Consider the following 16006-nt stretch of genomic DNA (forward strand, 5'->3'; position numbering starts at 1 on the left):
CTGTATGATAGCTGACTGTGATAGGCTGGTACACCTCGTCAATCAAGCAAACACGATCACCACCAAAAACATGTCAAAAGAAGCTGATTCAACTATTAAGATCTGGCCTCCTTGTAGAAAATAAGTAGAGACATTTTCATGGGAATCTTGTGTTATTTGATAAATTGTGAGGCAGAATGTCGCAGCCATTAGAGGAGCTGCAGATACTTTCACATTGGCTCGACCACTCAGTCGTGGTGGTTGCCACTTTATGAAACAACAGGACTGATGAAGGCTCTGAGCTAGCGGATATCCCCCTGATCCTATAGCCACTTTACAAGGACCATTTCACTTTTATTGTCCAGGTGGTATTTCAGCAACATAGCAACAAGTCTGTTGAATTGAAACAATTTAAATAACATTTATACTTTATTGAGCTGTAAGATCAGACACACACATTTATGTTAATTATATTTAATTGGCAAAATGGTAAGAATTACAGTACAGTTTGATCAATGTTGCTGTGTCCACAATCCATGTAACCTGTTTCTGTCGTTTCTGTACAGCGGAACAGAGGTGACTAAAAAGGCAGCCCCTATGGCTCGACAGCAGAGAAGTAAGACCAGAGATGGAGGAGAGAAAACAATATCAGATTTAAAAATGGCTTCGGGGGCGTGTGGTGGCTCCTCATGGCTGAGGAGATTTCACCTCAGCCCCTCTTTTTTTCTCCATGCTTCCCGTCACTTTGTGCCTGTGAAATGTCCAATAGAGGTTGAATTTTAGAGAGAAAATATTTCCAAAAAACTGACTTGGTTTCCAGAAAATCCTAATAACTCGGTTGAGATATGTGCGGTTAGGGCTGGGTGATAACTCAATATGATCATTTAAAGTCTCCATGGAATCGTATCGTTATAAAATCATATATAGAGATATTATGGTAATAAATATACTAACTCAATTTTCTCAGAAAATGTTATCATTACTCGGTATCTGTGTGCATGCATGTAAACATAGTCAGTGTATAGCTGGAAATATTTATTTATTTTTTGCTCAATAATTTCACTTAAAACTTATGTTCATTTTGCACTGAAGTTCTTAATAAAATAAGCAAATAATCATAGTACTTTTCATTTGTACCTACCTGTATTAAATTCACACGAGTATACAAAAATAGGCTTTACCATGTGTCTATTTCATATAGACTATTTATTGATTGAACAACCAGAAAACATGCTACGGCGTGATATATATCCTTATCGAGATTTGAAATTACCTTTATTGAGATATAATATTTTGTTCATATTGCCCAGCCCTATGTGCAGATAAACAAAATCTAAATATAATCTAAACTTATATAAAATCTATGATATTAAGTACATACTAGAAATTGAGAAAATTAAATTTAAAATTAAAGTACATTGACATTTACGTGCAAACGATGGAACATGTAAAAAACATAGTGCTCAACATTTCAACATATTTTTGAAATAGTGAAGGAGTTTTCAAATATCTGTTACTCTAGGGGATTTACAACAAGGATGAAATAGAATATAGAGCAATGAAAATAATTTTATAGCCACACTATTATGTGCAGCAACATATAAAACGAGGCCCATAAAGTCTAAAAGAGAATAGTTTGAAGTGGCAGACTATTTAGTTTTGAAGTGGCTGGGCAGCCTGTCTGTGTTCCATCAGTGTAATGTCTGATAAGAGCTAAGTGCTCTCCATTCCCTGGTTACTGTCCCTGGTGGAGTGTCCTTTACTGTGGTTTACCACACCTTTCATCTACGTATCCTTTCATCTCACTTACCTTTCAAATCTGACTTTTCTAACCTTACTCGGGTTACTTTTGCCACAGAGAAGCTTTATGTTGTAATGGGTTTGTTGTGAAACTTTGTACTTTTCAGTAGGACACCTAACTTTACATTGAGAAGTGTACATATGTCAGCATGTGCTGTATATACAGAGGAACATGACGACGTGCACACTGCATTACCAGACAATGCACCAAACTCCATACACACAAGACAACGCCTTCCTCCTGGCACTCAATGCTTCCTCCACAGGATAGAAATGGAAATTGGAAGAGAGAGGGGTGTAAAAACTGTAGGATAGTTGTTGTTTAAAAATGAGCCCTAGCCTCCAGGTATATAGGGAGTTACAAAACAGCTTGGAAATGGATGAAGTAAAGTTTGTGAGAAAACAACAGAGCTAAATCCTCATCGTCCTCATCAGGGTTGGAAATTAGCACCAACCACCAGCCAAATGCTGGTAAAATATGCAAGTGGCTGCTAGATTTTGCTTCAGTCACCAGCCAAAAACACAATGGTAATCTATGGAGTGGTGGGTAGATTTTGGAATCCACCAGCCACAGTGACCGGTGGACAACAAAGTTAATATACAACCCTGATCGAAACTGACACAAGTTGACAATAGGTGAGCTTTGGGCCTGATCTGTGATAAGATCCGATATGCAGCCGTGGTCACTTGCGCACTGGATCTTGGAAGGGAGCGGGTGCTTTAAGCTACAGAGACACACTTCTGTCACTGCAATAATACGAGTGCTTTAAGAGCCAGCCTGGACCGTGACTCACATGCCCTTACTATTATTATAAGTGTATAAGTATGAACATTTTCATTCTGACAATCAGGTACCACTTATTTCTTATTATCTGCTGAGTGTTTTCCAGTTCTGCGACAGAGAACTTGGCCCATACAGTACATGAGGAAATATAACTTTTGAGCTAATTGTGCTCTGCTTAAAATTGAAAATAAAGTTTAGTTATTTAAATCTGTGGGTGAACTGCTCTTACATTTAAGTTATATAGTCTACCAAAGGGGCACCATGTATTAATAGTGCTAATCCATTTTTGGAGACTGATAATACCGAATTGTTTAATGATGAACTGATTATCCAGTGCACAATGGAGCAGTAAGTGACAGTGATTTTTCAAAATCGACTTAATAAGCACTCTTGTATAACTTGTCCAGTGTGGCCTGGATAAGTGGACGGTGAGGGATGAAGTTTAATAATCTATCCCTCAGCAGTTTGAGATGCTCAAAGGTGACTTCTCTGTGGACAAACTTCACAGAGGAGCTCATCCTCACACCAACTTTGGCAAAGTCGTTAATCTGTTTTTTTTTTGCATAGAAATAGAGCAGTATATTCTGTGTTGTTTTAGATGAAATATAATGGCACCCTACTAATAGGTGGAGAGTTAGTGATCCTGATGAAATTGCACACAACAGACCTGGTCGTCTCCTTCGCCTCTTCTTGGAGCCAAAGAGTTTGACCCTGGAGAAAACGTTCAGCCGACTGGGCTTTTCACAGGTTCCCTTGGCTTTAGTGGGGCTGCTAACGCATCTGTGGGTATTAGTCTTCTCCCGCTCCCTCGCTTGCCTTTTCTGCCTTATGAGGGAGCTGGCGATCGCTGCAGCCATGGCCAGTTTGACTGCGCGCTGGGAACAACTTCCGAAGAAGCGTTAACAACAAATCACCCAGAAAATGTTCAAACGTCCAGACGCAGTGGTCGCAAAACTGCAACGATTCTGCAAATAAAGATTTTTGCAAAGTGGCGAATGAAGAGTAGACAGTGAAATAGTCCCAGTGGTGCGTAAAAGCCAGTTAGATAATGTCCGAGTGAATCATTTTGTCATGATTTTGGGCGTTATTCAGGAACTGTCCTTTGCATCTCCGAGAAAAAAGTGAAACTTAACCAAAAATAAAACCCCCGCTGCACAAAGACTTTCACCACAGCACTCCGCATGTTCCTCCAACTCTATCATGCTCTCTGCATCACAACAAACACGCACAAAGCCAGCCTCTGCAAGCAGGTTTGCATCATCCCACTACATGGTCGCGCACATGGTGTTCTGAGAGGCACAGAGTCGTGAATGAACCTCAACGCGCAGCAGCCAAAAAGGATGGAAACACCTGTTTGCAGACACCAGGAGTGTGTGTTTCTCTCTAATCCCTCTCTGAAGAAGCTGCTGCTGCTGTCACACAGACTTCACACCGAGTTTTTAAGAAAAGCCAACGCAGAGGATGTGAACGAGTCACTATAGAGAATCCATTTGTTTCATTGTGGATGCCGCAGCATCTATCCGAGCGCAGTGCAAAGCGCAGACTCAGCTGAGCATCCCACCGACAACCTGCATGGAGGATGAGCAGCAGTGGGGAGGAGGAAGAGGAGGAGGGAGAGGACAGCGAGTCTAACTAGTGAGGAGGCACACAGACCCAGTCAGTGTGCACAGTTAGGAACATCTCCATATAGGACGTTATATGGGATCATTCATGTTGCAGATCAAGAGAGAGGGGCGTATAGATGGCGAAGGGAGGGCGGGGAGATTCAACATTCACTTTATTGTCATTTCACTGAGTATTTGCATACACAAAAGGAAACGAAATATTGTTTCTACCAGCTCCCGTCAGTGCATTAAAAAGGATAGAATAAATAAGTATTAAAATGAACATAACTAAAAAATAACAATAAAAGAATAAAATAAGGAAACGTTTCAGACTCATTTCATACAATTTTCAGTCATACACCCAATTTGCAATTTTAGCAGCAGAGAAAAGTGCATTTATGTCCATAGTAAAGTGCTGTTTTGCATTACTGTTCCAAAAAATTGTCTTTGACAATTGACTTGCTTTAAAAACTGTTTCTGTGTTGATGCTGGGGGGTTGGATGTGAGCGTGTGTTTGTGTGTATGTGGCAGAAAGGAGAAGAGAGGGAGGAGTGGACACCACAGATTTAAGATATTTCATTAGACACAAAGTGGACAGAAAGTCAGGGGGAAAAAAGTAATACAATACTGATGCAGCTCGGTGATAGTGTTTTAAATAATGTTTTCTGACTTGTGTGGGGGCGAGCGTACAACGAAAAAATATGAACTAATATATGAAAATGTTATTTACCAACTGATGCAATTGCCCGCTTTAGCGTGCAGATAACTGCGAGGGATAAAACAGCAGATATAGGTCAGCAGTGATGTTAATGCCAGATGAATAAAGTAGAATAAAGCAGTGATTTTTAGTGGGATGAAATAACAGAATATCAAGCACATTTCCATATAATTCATATTAATTATTTCACTACAAAAAATCTGATGCCATTCCACCTTGTAAGACTTCTATCTTCATATATATTTTTTTAATTTAATGGGCTACTACTGGTAAATTTATATCATGAAAACGCCTCCTGAAAAGAGAAAGCTGTTTTATAAACTCCAGAGTCAAAGTCCTGAAACTGATGTCTGTGTCGTTTCCACCCCTCATCTCTCCCTTTCTTTCCCCTCAGTCCTATAACAGCCTAACCAATGGTGCCATCTACAGTCCTCAACCCAAACTGTCCTACACGTTTTATTCATTTCCTCTGATTTAATAATAGACACCACCCGATTATGTTTTTTTTGTTGCGTTGATTTAAATATGAGGCGTCGCTTAGTCTGAAATCTGGCGAAATAGAAGTAAACAAATAAATAAACTAACAAAAATATACAAAACTGTTCAGAATAAACACAAAAGCTCTGACCAAACAGTGCAGATATATAAAGTCTCCAAAGTGTTTCTCACTAAAGGCAGCTCCACTTCAGCACCACGGACAGCTCCTACAGCGCAGCACCAATAACATTATTATCAATAGAATAAACACCACTAACATCACTAAAAGCCACAAACTACATGTTTACTAAACATAACTTGGGAAGCTTTGTCTCAACAACACTTAACAAACATAATTTGAAGTAAAAAAAAAAAAAAAAGCACAGCAAAAATTCATAATCAAACCCAGCAGCCTACCTGAAACGGATTTTCTCAATGGAAAAGTCATAATCATCTCAAGCGAAGTCAAAGCTGCTGACTCTGGTACTTGCAGTGGTTGTGTGATGAAGTGAAGGCGAGTATAGTCTACATCCAGCAAAGTTCAAACCATAGTCAGACAACTGTCAAGAGGCGTAGTGGAGCAGAAAGCATCGAGGCGTGGCCATCAACAGGAAGATCATTACAGGACATTAGCGACATGCCATAATGACTCTTAAAAACGCTCATTAAACATTCATTTGGAGGTCTTGTTGATCCGGCACAACACATGGGCGTGTGTCCGTGTGGTACTGCGGATTGGAGAAAAGTGATCGAAAACGCAGGCTGGGTTTGGACTTCCTTCTTGGGGCTGGGAAGACTTTGCTCTCATGTTACAAAAAAAAATGTAAAATGATCCGATAATGCGTTGACTAACCCGGTTATACAGGCCTGTCCACTTTGGACTGAAAAGAAAAATATCGATGTACAATCAACTGAGACAACATGCATTAGGCAAAGTGTTTTCACAAAGACTATTCTCTTTCTCCTTGTTGTTTTTTTCTTTTACAAATCGCCCAGCTAATACTGAGATTGACCAAATATGGCATTTTATCAGCATCATAAATTACTATCAATACAATACATGAAGTGTGTACAGCTCTATTTAGTCCTGTTATGTCCAGTTGTCCATGTATCAGTCCAGTTTTTTTACCCCAGGCCATCATACTTTTAAATAGATAATTCATAAAACACCTTCTCACATAAAAAGTACCTCAATCATATATCTTATACTGTATATATTTTTAATGTTTATGTTCTTAATATGCCTTGTACAAAGTATTTCTTATATATGTACATTCATACTTCCTGATATGTATATGTTCTTACTATTTCCTTTTATAATTGTAATATAAATTATTATTGTCAATTGCATTTCACACGATTGTACTTGTATAACCGGCAAGACAATAAACATCTTGAATGTAAGGCATGTAATTACATGCAGAGTATCTCTTTTATAGACGTGATTACAGAAGTGAAAGCAGATTTATTGATGCACTCACTGTATGTAATACTAAACAATGAGCTCTGAGATATATTGAGCTCTTACAGTACAGTAGGTACTTGTGAGGTTTAGTGGGCTCTGGTGACTATGCACAACTTTGAACACTAGATGGAGCTAGTGGACAGGCTATCAAGAGCAGCAGATCCACCCTAAAGGGGAAATCCACCTAAAAACAAACTCTAGTCATTTGTTTGACATATACCTCTCTACCAGCCGATTCAACTGTTATCAGGCCATTAATAAGCATTATCAGTCACTATAAGCGTCATAGATGTGGGTCATTAGGGGCCTGCTATGTCTACTACATTGTGAAAGTGAAACTTAAAAGCAACACGTTCACACATGTAAAACTGAATGAAATGTTTTGAACACAAACTAAAAGACTTCTTTAGATTTAGGCAACAAAAACACTTAGTTAAGTTCAGGGAAAAACAGTGTTTTGGGTTAAAATAACTACGAACACAAAGACAACAACACATTGTTGGTTTCACACAGGATGCAAACTCCAGTCTCCTGGGTGAAAACCCTGTATTTATTGTCCCATCCATTGTCCCCGACCTCCACCCCTTCTAGAGTTTCACACTGTCTATACTACAGCGCCTGACTTCTGCAACTGGTCATGTCATAATTACTACGGTCACTAGAGGTCGCTGTTGTTCTTTTATACCTTCTTTCAGTGATCTATCATGTGAATAGATGATACAACCTACTAGTGGGTGTAGTAGGCCCCTATTGACCCACATATATGGTGCTTATAGCGACTGATAACGCCTATTTAATAGCCTGACAACAGTCTAATCAGCTGCCTCTACGCAGAGCAACAGGACTTAAATTAATGATTTAATGTCAATTTTTTTTAAATTGGTCTATTCACATTAAATTAGCGGCTGACTCTTTGATCCTGACAAACATAACTTTAACATGTAAATGTATTTCAATCAGAAAATGTTCCTCATATCCCAGTAAAAATCACCACCACCGAGGGAGTAGTTCCAGGATTTGTCTTTAAATGACCATACGCAAAACCACAGTCTCTGTTTTTGCTGTTCAGTTTACAGACCAACTTACAATTCACAAAGTAATACTGAGCAGCAGCACACACGGATCATATTTAAGGGTGGAATTTAAAGCAGTGTGGAATGATTATAGATTACCATGTATTTACGATTACAAATACCTCTCTGCAACATAGTTTAAACAGCAAATCAATGAAGTCACCTCTGCGAAAATAAATAAATATTTCACTCAGCCATGAGGAAGAATGCCATTTTTATGATTACGTACTGAAACTAGATAGGACTATAAATAATTCATGGGTCAATACCAATATATTGATTTCTAAGGGATGTGGCTTAAATAACACGAGGCATACCGTAAAGATAAAATCATTTGTTTTCCTGTTTACTGTCATTGGTGTTCTCTATAATGGCATTGAGGGAATGTAAGCTTTAACCACACACAGTCTAAGAAAAGATGTTTCAAGGTTGTTTCAATCATTATCTCAAGAGCAGCTGGTAACTTAATATATATATATATATAGTAGCAATCATATCCATAGGGGTAATCTTTACTGTGAGTTGAAGTAAGAATGCTTACAAAGTCACAACAGCTTTCCTAAAACCAAGAGAAACCAAAGCTATCTCACTTCAAGCTATACACAATGAAACATTTTCATTTTTAAGAAAGCAGTCTCAGAATAAACAAAACGTAAATGGTCCTCTTTGTGAAGCATGATTTTATGTTTTCCTTTCCTTTAGCCAGTAATAACCTTAACATAGTTAATGATGTTGTAATGTAATAAACGCTGTTAGTTGGTTCAGCCAAGAATCAATACTACACAATCATTTCCTTCCATCTGTGTCTTGAGCTCACAGGAAGCGTCCCTTTAAAATGGAAAATTATGTAGACAGAACACAGTCTCAGTAGAGCTGTAGATCTTCCACATACATAACATAAATAAGTAGTTTGTCTAGTTAAATTGTGTGCTCAGAGTTAAAGGGCCAGAAACCAGAGAAATGAGTCCAAAATGTGTGATGTCATAGGTATAAAGTCTGGAGTTTATAATATATTCTATAAATCAGGGCTGCCCCCTCTTAGTCGACTAACAGGTTGTTTTGGTCGGAGTCGACTAAGATTCCTTTGGACGATTAGTCATTTTTTATTCTTTTTTTCATGCTGAAGGACTTATTTCTAAGAAACTTATGAGCACATCTGGTAAACACAAGATTTAAAGTGATACTTTTGCATGATTCTTTGTGGAGAAACTCAGTTTTACAGATCTGTCGATTAAATCAACTAATCCATTAGTCGACAAAATTATATGAGTGTTAATTGACTAAGAATTTCTTTGGTCTAGGACAGCCCTATTATAAAATATGATATTATGTATTTGCACCACCGCTGCCAATGAACAATATTGGGCCGGGAAGTCAGAGGTTTCTTGTGTATAGCTATGATGATCAGCACAGTCAGTCCCGCAACAACACATTCATATTGAATAGTTCAATATTATGTAGGTTTATATGTTAAAAGAACCATGGAATGAAATTTACTGTATATTTTAATGATGACACTAAAAATTCAGTTCAGTCGATATGAATTAATTGTGACACTGTAGTGCAGCTTATTATTTATAAGAATGGCATGCTAAACTCCTGTAGTCTCACCCCTCTATTAAACTTTACAGTTCATACACAAACAGTCCGAGGCCTAAGTCAGTTATTAGTGCAAAACAAATTCACTAAAACGGTGACATTGCGACTGTTGCACGATCAGCACCATGGACAGCACAACACATCCAACACGCAAGACTACGACAGCGTGCGGCTCAGCGGACGTTTTATTTTACTCCCTCACTTATCTATTAGGCTACTCCAAATTTTGCAGATGCAGTTACGAACACCGGAGGACACAGAGGCTCATGATTTTTTTCCAGATTATCTGTCTCATGCACTACTGTCAGGATATAGTGACCGTTTTATAAAAATAACTTTTTAAAATCTTATTTGCTCCATTTCTATTCACTGCAGCTTTAAACAGGAATTAAAATTCAAGAATATAATGTATTTAGTATATACATATAGAATTGAATTGAATAGATCGGCCCTATTGTGACGGATACCCGATCCAGCTATTTGAATCCGTATCGGCCTGATATCAGTATCGCTGCATTCCTACTGTTAACTGATTAGGAGGACACTCCATTTACTGTTGGTCGCTGTCCATTGACGGAGGGTTCTGAATTAATCTGGCCATAGTGGCATATTGTGAAGGGAGGGAAGGGCCTCTAAACTGTCCGAAGCCCCAGGGCCTGATATTAAGGCACTTCTGTTTACACTGCAGCATACATACAGTCACTGCCTGCTTCTATCCGATACCTCTAATCCCGCCATGAGCAAACACAGACAGACAGATCTCACCGCTACCAGAAGCAGATCCCAGGTTTTGCTTCAGTCATCCCACTCCTGATAAACCTGGGCCATCACTCAAGCAGACAGTGTGGCCCTTCAGGAGGATGGCTGGGTTTATCTCTGACAGTTAGGAGGACAGGAAGAGGTGATGAGAGTCGGGCTGCTTTGTACGGCAGCGACACTAAACAAACACCTAAGATGACACTAAAGAAAGTGCAAATGTGTATAGGCCTGATAATGTCTGTCACACTCTCAGTGCTTTTCTTAGCAGCAGCCAAGCAGTGATGGAGGAGGAAAAATACAAAATAGCACACAATGGCACAAGTGGAAGTGGAGAGATAAGTACAGGAGAGAGACGTTTTATGTTTTAAATAGACAAGGTGTTAGAACAAAAATAGAATAAATCATTTGTTTTATTCTTATTTCTTCAGTATCATTTGTATTCAGAAGTCTCTGAAGCAAATATAGCTCTGGTCCTCTTTTGTCTTTTTGCGAGACAAAAGTGTACTTTAGCTATATTTGACTCATTTGAAGTCCACATACTTAAAGTGTTCTCATTTGAAAGTGAAAGTTTTATTCATGAGCTATGCTTTCAGAAAATCAAACCTAGCAGATGAGCGATAACGCACCACCAGCCTCTGGTTTTATCCAAATGCAAAATATGTTTAGACACCAAGTGACCTCTGTAACCTACACCTGTAGACACTGTAGATAAGCAAGAAAGACACAAGGACATTCACACAGAAACTGCCTCCGTCTCTCTGGTGTGTGTGTGTGCTTTGGTTGCTTGTGTAGCACTGTGCCATGGGCACATTAATTACTGTAGTGCCCCAGAATGCCAGTCTACTGTGGCCTCCCGGGGGCACCTTCACTGTACTACACTCTCTCTCTCACACACACACACACACACACACACACAGTGAGGGAGTGAGAAAATAGTTGAGAATAGCTGAAAGTGCACCCTTCTGTTAGCCTCCATCATGATGCAATCTTAGTATGTGTTATGTGTACAATAAACTCTATCACAAGAGTATAGCATCCAAACCTACAACACACATGCTTAATGGTTTTGTTTTGCAATATACTCAAATGTATAACATTAACAGTCCAAGATTAGATCCAGAGTTGATACACTACAGACTTTACTCACTTACTCGGTTATACTCCCAAGCCGAGGGACGCCACAGTGCGATGACTGGGGCTCCCCCGTCCACACCCGAGCTGCCGCTGATAGCTGCTCACCGAGTCGGTCCATGTGCACGTCAGCATGGGAGTATAACTGAGTGAGTGAGTTAGTTAAACGAGAACACAGTTAACATTAGGCCGATAATGTCTAGTGTTTTCACCCTGTGCGTGTCTGTAAGCTCTTTCACTGCCACTTAGCCAGGGCTGCAGTAAGTTACTGATCTCCGTTTCAGCTGCAGTTTATGAAATTGACTGTATTGTCCTTGGTTTTAACTTTGTAAAACTCATCTTTACATCTAGCGTCCCCTCTTCTGTCCTGTGTCTCCTCAGTTTCCGTCTTTCACGGTCTCTACCGTTGTTTCTGTGTAACTCCACCGAGCCAACCAACCTTGTGACGTCACAGACTAAAGTGCTGCGACATGGCGGCGCTCCTTTCACAAAAGAGGAAACGGATTTTCCTTTTTTCTTTTAAATGCTTACATTTGTCATGTTTGTTATATAATAGTTAATTCGAGTGGAAATCCATTTAGTAAACCAGCTCAACTTGCTTGAATGTTTCATTTCCACTTTAAGAGCCAGAACTGTAAAAAGAAGTGTACTGCAGAAAAAGCTGTCATAGAAAGCGTCAGAGGTAGCTACTCCTCCTAACACAGTTAACTGTTCAAACATAGTTCTACCAAAAGCCCCACTCAGTCTGCAAACACACCTCACTGTTCTGGACCGCATGACTTCACACAGGAAGGTTCCCAGCAGCACTGTGCTGCTCTTTCCATCTCTGGCCACTAGAGGGCAGAGCTCCAAAGTAAAAGCGTGGGATATAGTCCTGTGTGTGCTGCCAAGGTTGAGCACTGTGTTGACCTTTGTATTATTAAATATAACCAAACAATTAAAGCTATCTCTTCTTATTAATAACCCAAAGGCTGTCATGATAACGCCCAGGGTTTAATGAATTTATAAATTCATGGAGAAAAGCTTCCTCCAAGGGCAGCGTGAATAAACGGGGAGGTTAACCTTGCTCGTGGTGTGTAATAGAGGGCAAAGTTGCATACGAGGAATGTGCCACTGATTATATTGAGATATTAACTATCCAAGCAAATGAATATCTTAACATTGGAAACTGCAACAGTGGGATTTTTTAGTTTGAACCTCTTGCTACAGAGTTAGGGGATGAAGAGAAATATTATCAGGGGGAAAAGGAATGATCAGTGATGATCTCAAAGGGTCGCTGCTCCAACCGTTCAGCCCTCTGGCAGCGCTCTGCTGGCTGTCTGCTCTTTGTGCATGCGCTGGTACAGTAAATCCACTACAACAACAGCTTGCCGCATGCTAGGCCACCAGTGTCATAGTGATACCACGCGTTACCATGGAGACTGCACATACGTAAGAGGGTGTGTGTGAAAGATGGAGAGAGAGAGAGTATGTGCGCTGAGGATGGGGGTTGGATATTACAGAGGGAAGAAACCATAACTCAAGGCTCCGGTAGAGGAGGGGGTTAGAATACAGTCGTGGCCGTTTGCCAGACTCTGGCAGTGATTGCGTGATCCATCCCACCCCCCTTTTAGAAGCAAAGGACTGTGTTCAGGACACAAAAGAAAGGAGGAGTCAGTAGACGGAGACTAGAGGATATTATTCCCATTATACCTCCCAGCGGGTAGACCAGGATGATCTCCTCCTTAGGGACAAACAGTGTAGAGAAAAGTGTGAGCTAACCGTCAGCGAGGAACAGTAATATGCCACACATCTTTTTATATGCTGGAAACTCTTAGATATACAGTAGATATTATGAGTCATCAGCTGTGGTTTATTATGTGTTGTTTTTGTGCTGTGTCTAAAGTGCCAGAAAGATTTTTTTTATAGTCATTTATTAACGGTGTAAATCTTGTTTTTAGTCGCAGTGAAAATAACATATATTTTTAAACATCAATACTGTGTTCATAAGATGATATCTGGGCTGTGTGCCAGTCTGCTCCTCATTAAACCGCCACCAGTTCGATCTCCATCTCACTTTAAAACTAATTAGGAGCACAAATAACACAATGCCTGGCATTTTTCACATCACCTCTCACCTTTTGTATAACAACTGGCTTCAAAGTGTCTTCTGATCAGCACTGCCATATTTCCTCTCACACAAAGGAAATAACTGTAGATATTTTTGTTTCCCAAGTGAAAGGAACAAATTTCTATTTTATACATCAATAAAAGCTAAATATGGCACTGAAACACAGAAGTGAAGCAATTTCAGGGAGCTGAGCATCTGCCAGACACATTGTGTGCGTCTGCTTGATAATGACACAAATAGATGGAGATAGAGGAGATGCACTGCTGAATAATGCTCATCCATTAGATGTTTACCTGCAATCTGGACCTTCGCTGCAAGAGTCATTAAGTGGAAGAAGAGGTTATGATAATCTCTGAAAGTGAGATTTCAATTAATCTTCATTCATGTGTGCCTCAACCCATTGCACAATATATGACGTAAATATTTAATTATGTAAATACAACACTTTGACCATACAGGAACTGCAGCTATTGTGATTATAATAGGACATTGAGGACATTGCAGACACAAGAACACACTGTAATGAGAGTATATTGGTTCATCTTTCTGCTTTTCTCTTAGTGCCATCTATATAGCTATCTAAATATTTGATTCCCTATTTTTAATAAGCAGTGATGAGACAGCAGCAACAGCGGTGAAGAGACAAGTTAGAGGGGCTTTATACTGAAAATTAGGCTGAAAATGAAAATGTTTATATGTTCCTCTTCAACCTGTACTGTCAATTTGAAAATAACCCTTGCACCATGCACGTTGGGTGTTTGGAAGTTTATCACATTAGCTCCTCCTTGCAGGTTCTTGGTATACATCTACCTTAAAAGGACCTATTGTGCTTATTTTCAGGGGCATACTTGAATTATGGATTTTTTACTAGAACTTGTTTACATGCTTTAATGTTCAAAAAACATTGTGCAAAAAAAAAGCCTAGTCTGCCCAAACCAAACACTTTGGACTCCACTCCAGCTCCACTCTAACTAGCTGTGTTTGAGGGCATGCCAAACTAGCCGCTAGGCAGGTATTATGCAAATGTGTTACTTGGTGACATCACCATGTTAGGGAAGAAAAGTCAGGACTTCAATCAAGGCGGTTCAGTTCAGGAGCAGTGTTTCTTTGGGGAAGAGTAACTCCCTTTAGCATGGGCTTTGTAACTTTGCAGACCTTTTACATGCACCAAAAACACCAAAGGAAAAATGCAAAAGCATAATAGGTCCTCTTTAATAAAAATCAGCAAATAAAACACAGCAAATACACGAGTGAATATATTTACAGCCTGGTTCTACAATCTGTCACTTCTTAATTTAACTGCATGTGAAGTGCATAATTTAGCTGGGAAGCATACTGTGGACTTTCGCATACTATGGCTTCTGCGCTCTCTGTGTCTGTATGTGTGTATCTGTCTGAGTGTGTGTGTGTGTGTGTGTGTGTGTGTGTGTGTGTGTGTGTAAGGCTTAATGACGTGGAGAAATCTCAATTGGAGGCACCAAACGGTGTGTGAAATGGCCAGAGTTCAGACAGCAGCCTGCTCGGAATGACTAATGCTGTACCAGCGATGTGCTCTCATTCCCCTCAACACAAGACTGTAAAACTACAGGCCACAGAGGCTCCCTATTTCTCTCGAACTCTAACCAGCTGACCCTTATTTCTCTTTTGAAATAAAAAAAAAAGATTTATATAGTTGGTGATACTTTACTAAAAAGCTCCAGGCCAAAGACCCCTGAAGCTCTTTGTTCCTCAAGAGCCCTGAGCAGGAATATTAAAAAGAGGCCGGTTTATTTAACTCTCAGGATCGGTTATGAAACATCAATGAGATGATGTCAGCAGGCTGCGGCTTTGTTTGGGCCACTAATGGAAATTGAAATGTAATATCTGTGTGTACGTGCCGTGGACGCAATTGCATGACCCTGCAGTTCTCAGGTCCCCAGGGGGATTGTGGGTGAATCATAGCCAATGTTGTTGTAAGCCGGAGGAAGGTGGCTAAAAGTCCCTGTGACTGATTGCTGTGTGTGGAGACCAGACAGGGCAAAGGCTTTAAACAGCAGCAGGTCTGCCACACTGTAAGGTTGATTCAATAAACAAGACTCAGTTCAGATTATATGGAACGCAGTTTAGCTGCACGAAAGGCAGAGGACAAAGTTCAAAGTGATTTCCTGGATTACAATAATGTCATTTTGTACACGTTATCTGTTTCTAAGTTAGCTAAAGCACACCTACTCGAATGCCACATTACTTTTTCATCAGAAGATAAGATCATAGCACCGATCTCCTGATTCGATATATCACGATACTTAGGTGCCGATTCAATATGTATTGCGATTTTTAAGTATTGCGTTTCGATATGATTTATGATGATTGCGTTTCGACCATGGGAAAAAATTTAATCATATACTTCTAGGGACTTTTGCTTTGGAAAATATCTAAATTAATACATTAAAAGGTTTGATTTTCAGCATGTTTGTAGTCAGAGATGTCCTGAAGTCAAATATATCATTCATTATTACACAGTGTTGTTG

The 16006-nt window shown here is 39.7% G+C and overlaps 1 protein-coding gene across 4 annotated transcripts in view; it reads right to left on the reverse strand.

Moving 5' to 3' along the window:
- Positions 1-16006, reverse strand: part of fgf13a (fibroblast growth factor 13a) — a 127184-nt gene that overhangs the window by 32782 nt on the left and 78396 nt on the right. The window contains exon 1 of one of the 4 annotated variants that reach the window (XM_074648492.1): positions 5780-6113. The exons of 2 other annotated variants lie outside the window; for them this stretch is intronic. In XM_074648492.1, the coding sequence (XP_074504593.1) occupies positions 5780-5816 (37 nt within the window). In that variant the 5' untranslated portion in view covers positions 5817-6113. Of the gene's footprint in view, positions 1-3230; positions 4155-5779; positions 6114-16006 lie in introns of those variants that run through there. One more of the 4 variants, XM_074648490.1, reaches the window with a different exon arrangement.

This window comes from Sebastes fasciatus, chromosome 10 (assembly GCF_043250625.1).
Source record: "Sebastes fasciatus isolate fSebFas1 chromosome 10, fSebFas1.pri, whole genome shotgun sequence".
Taxonomy (NCBI): Eukaryota; Metazoa; Chordata; class Actinopteri; order Perciformes; family Sebastidae; genus Sebastes; species Sebastes fasciatus.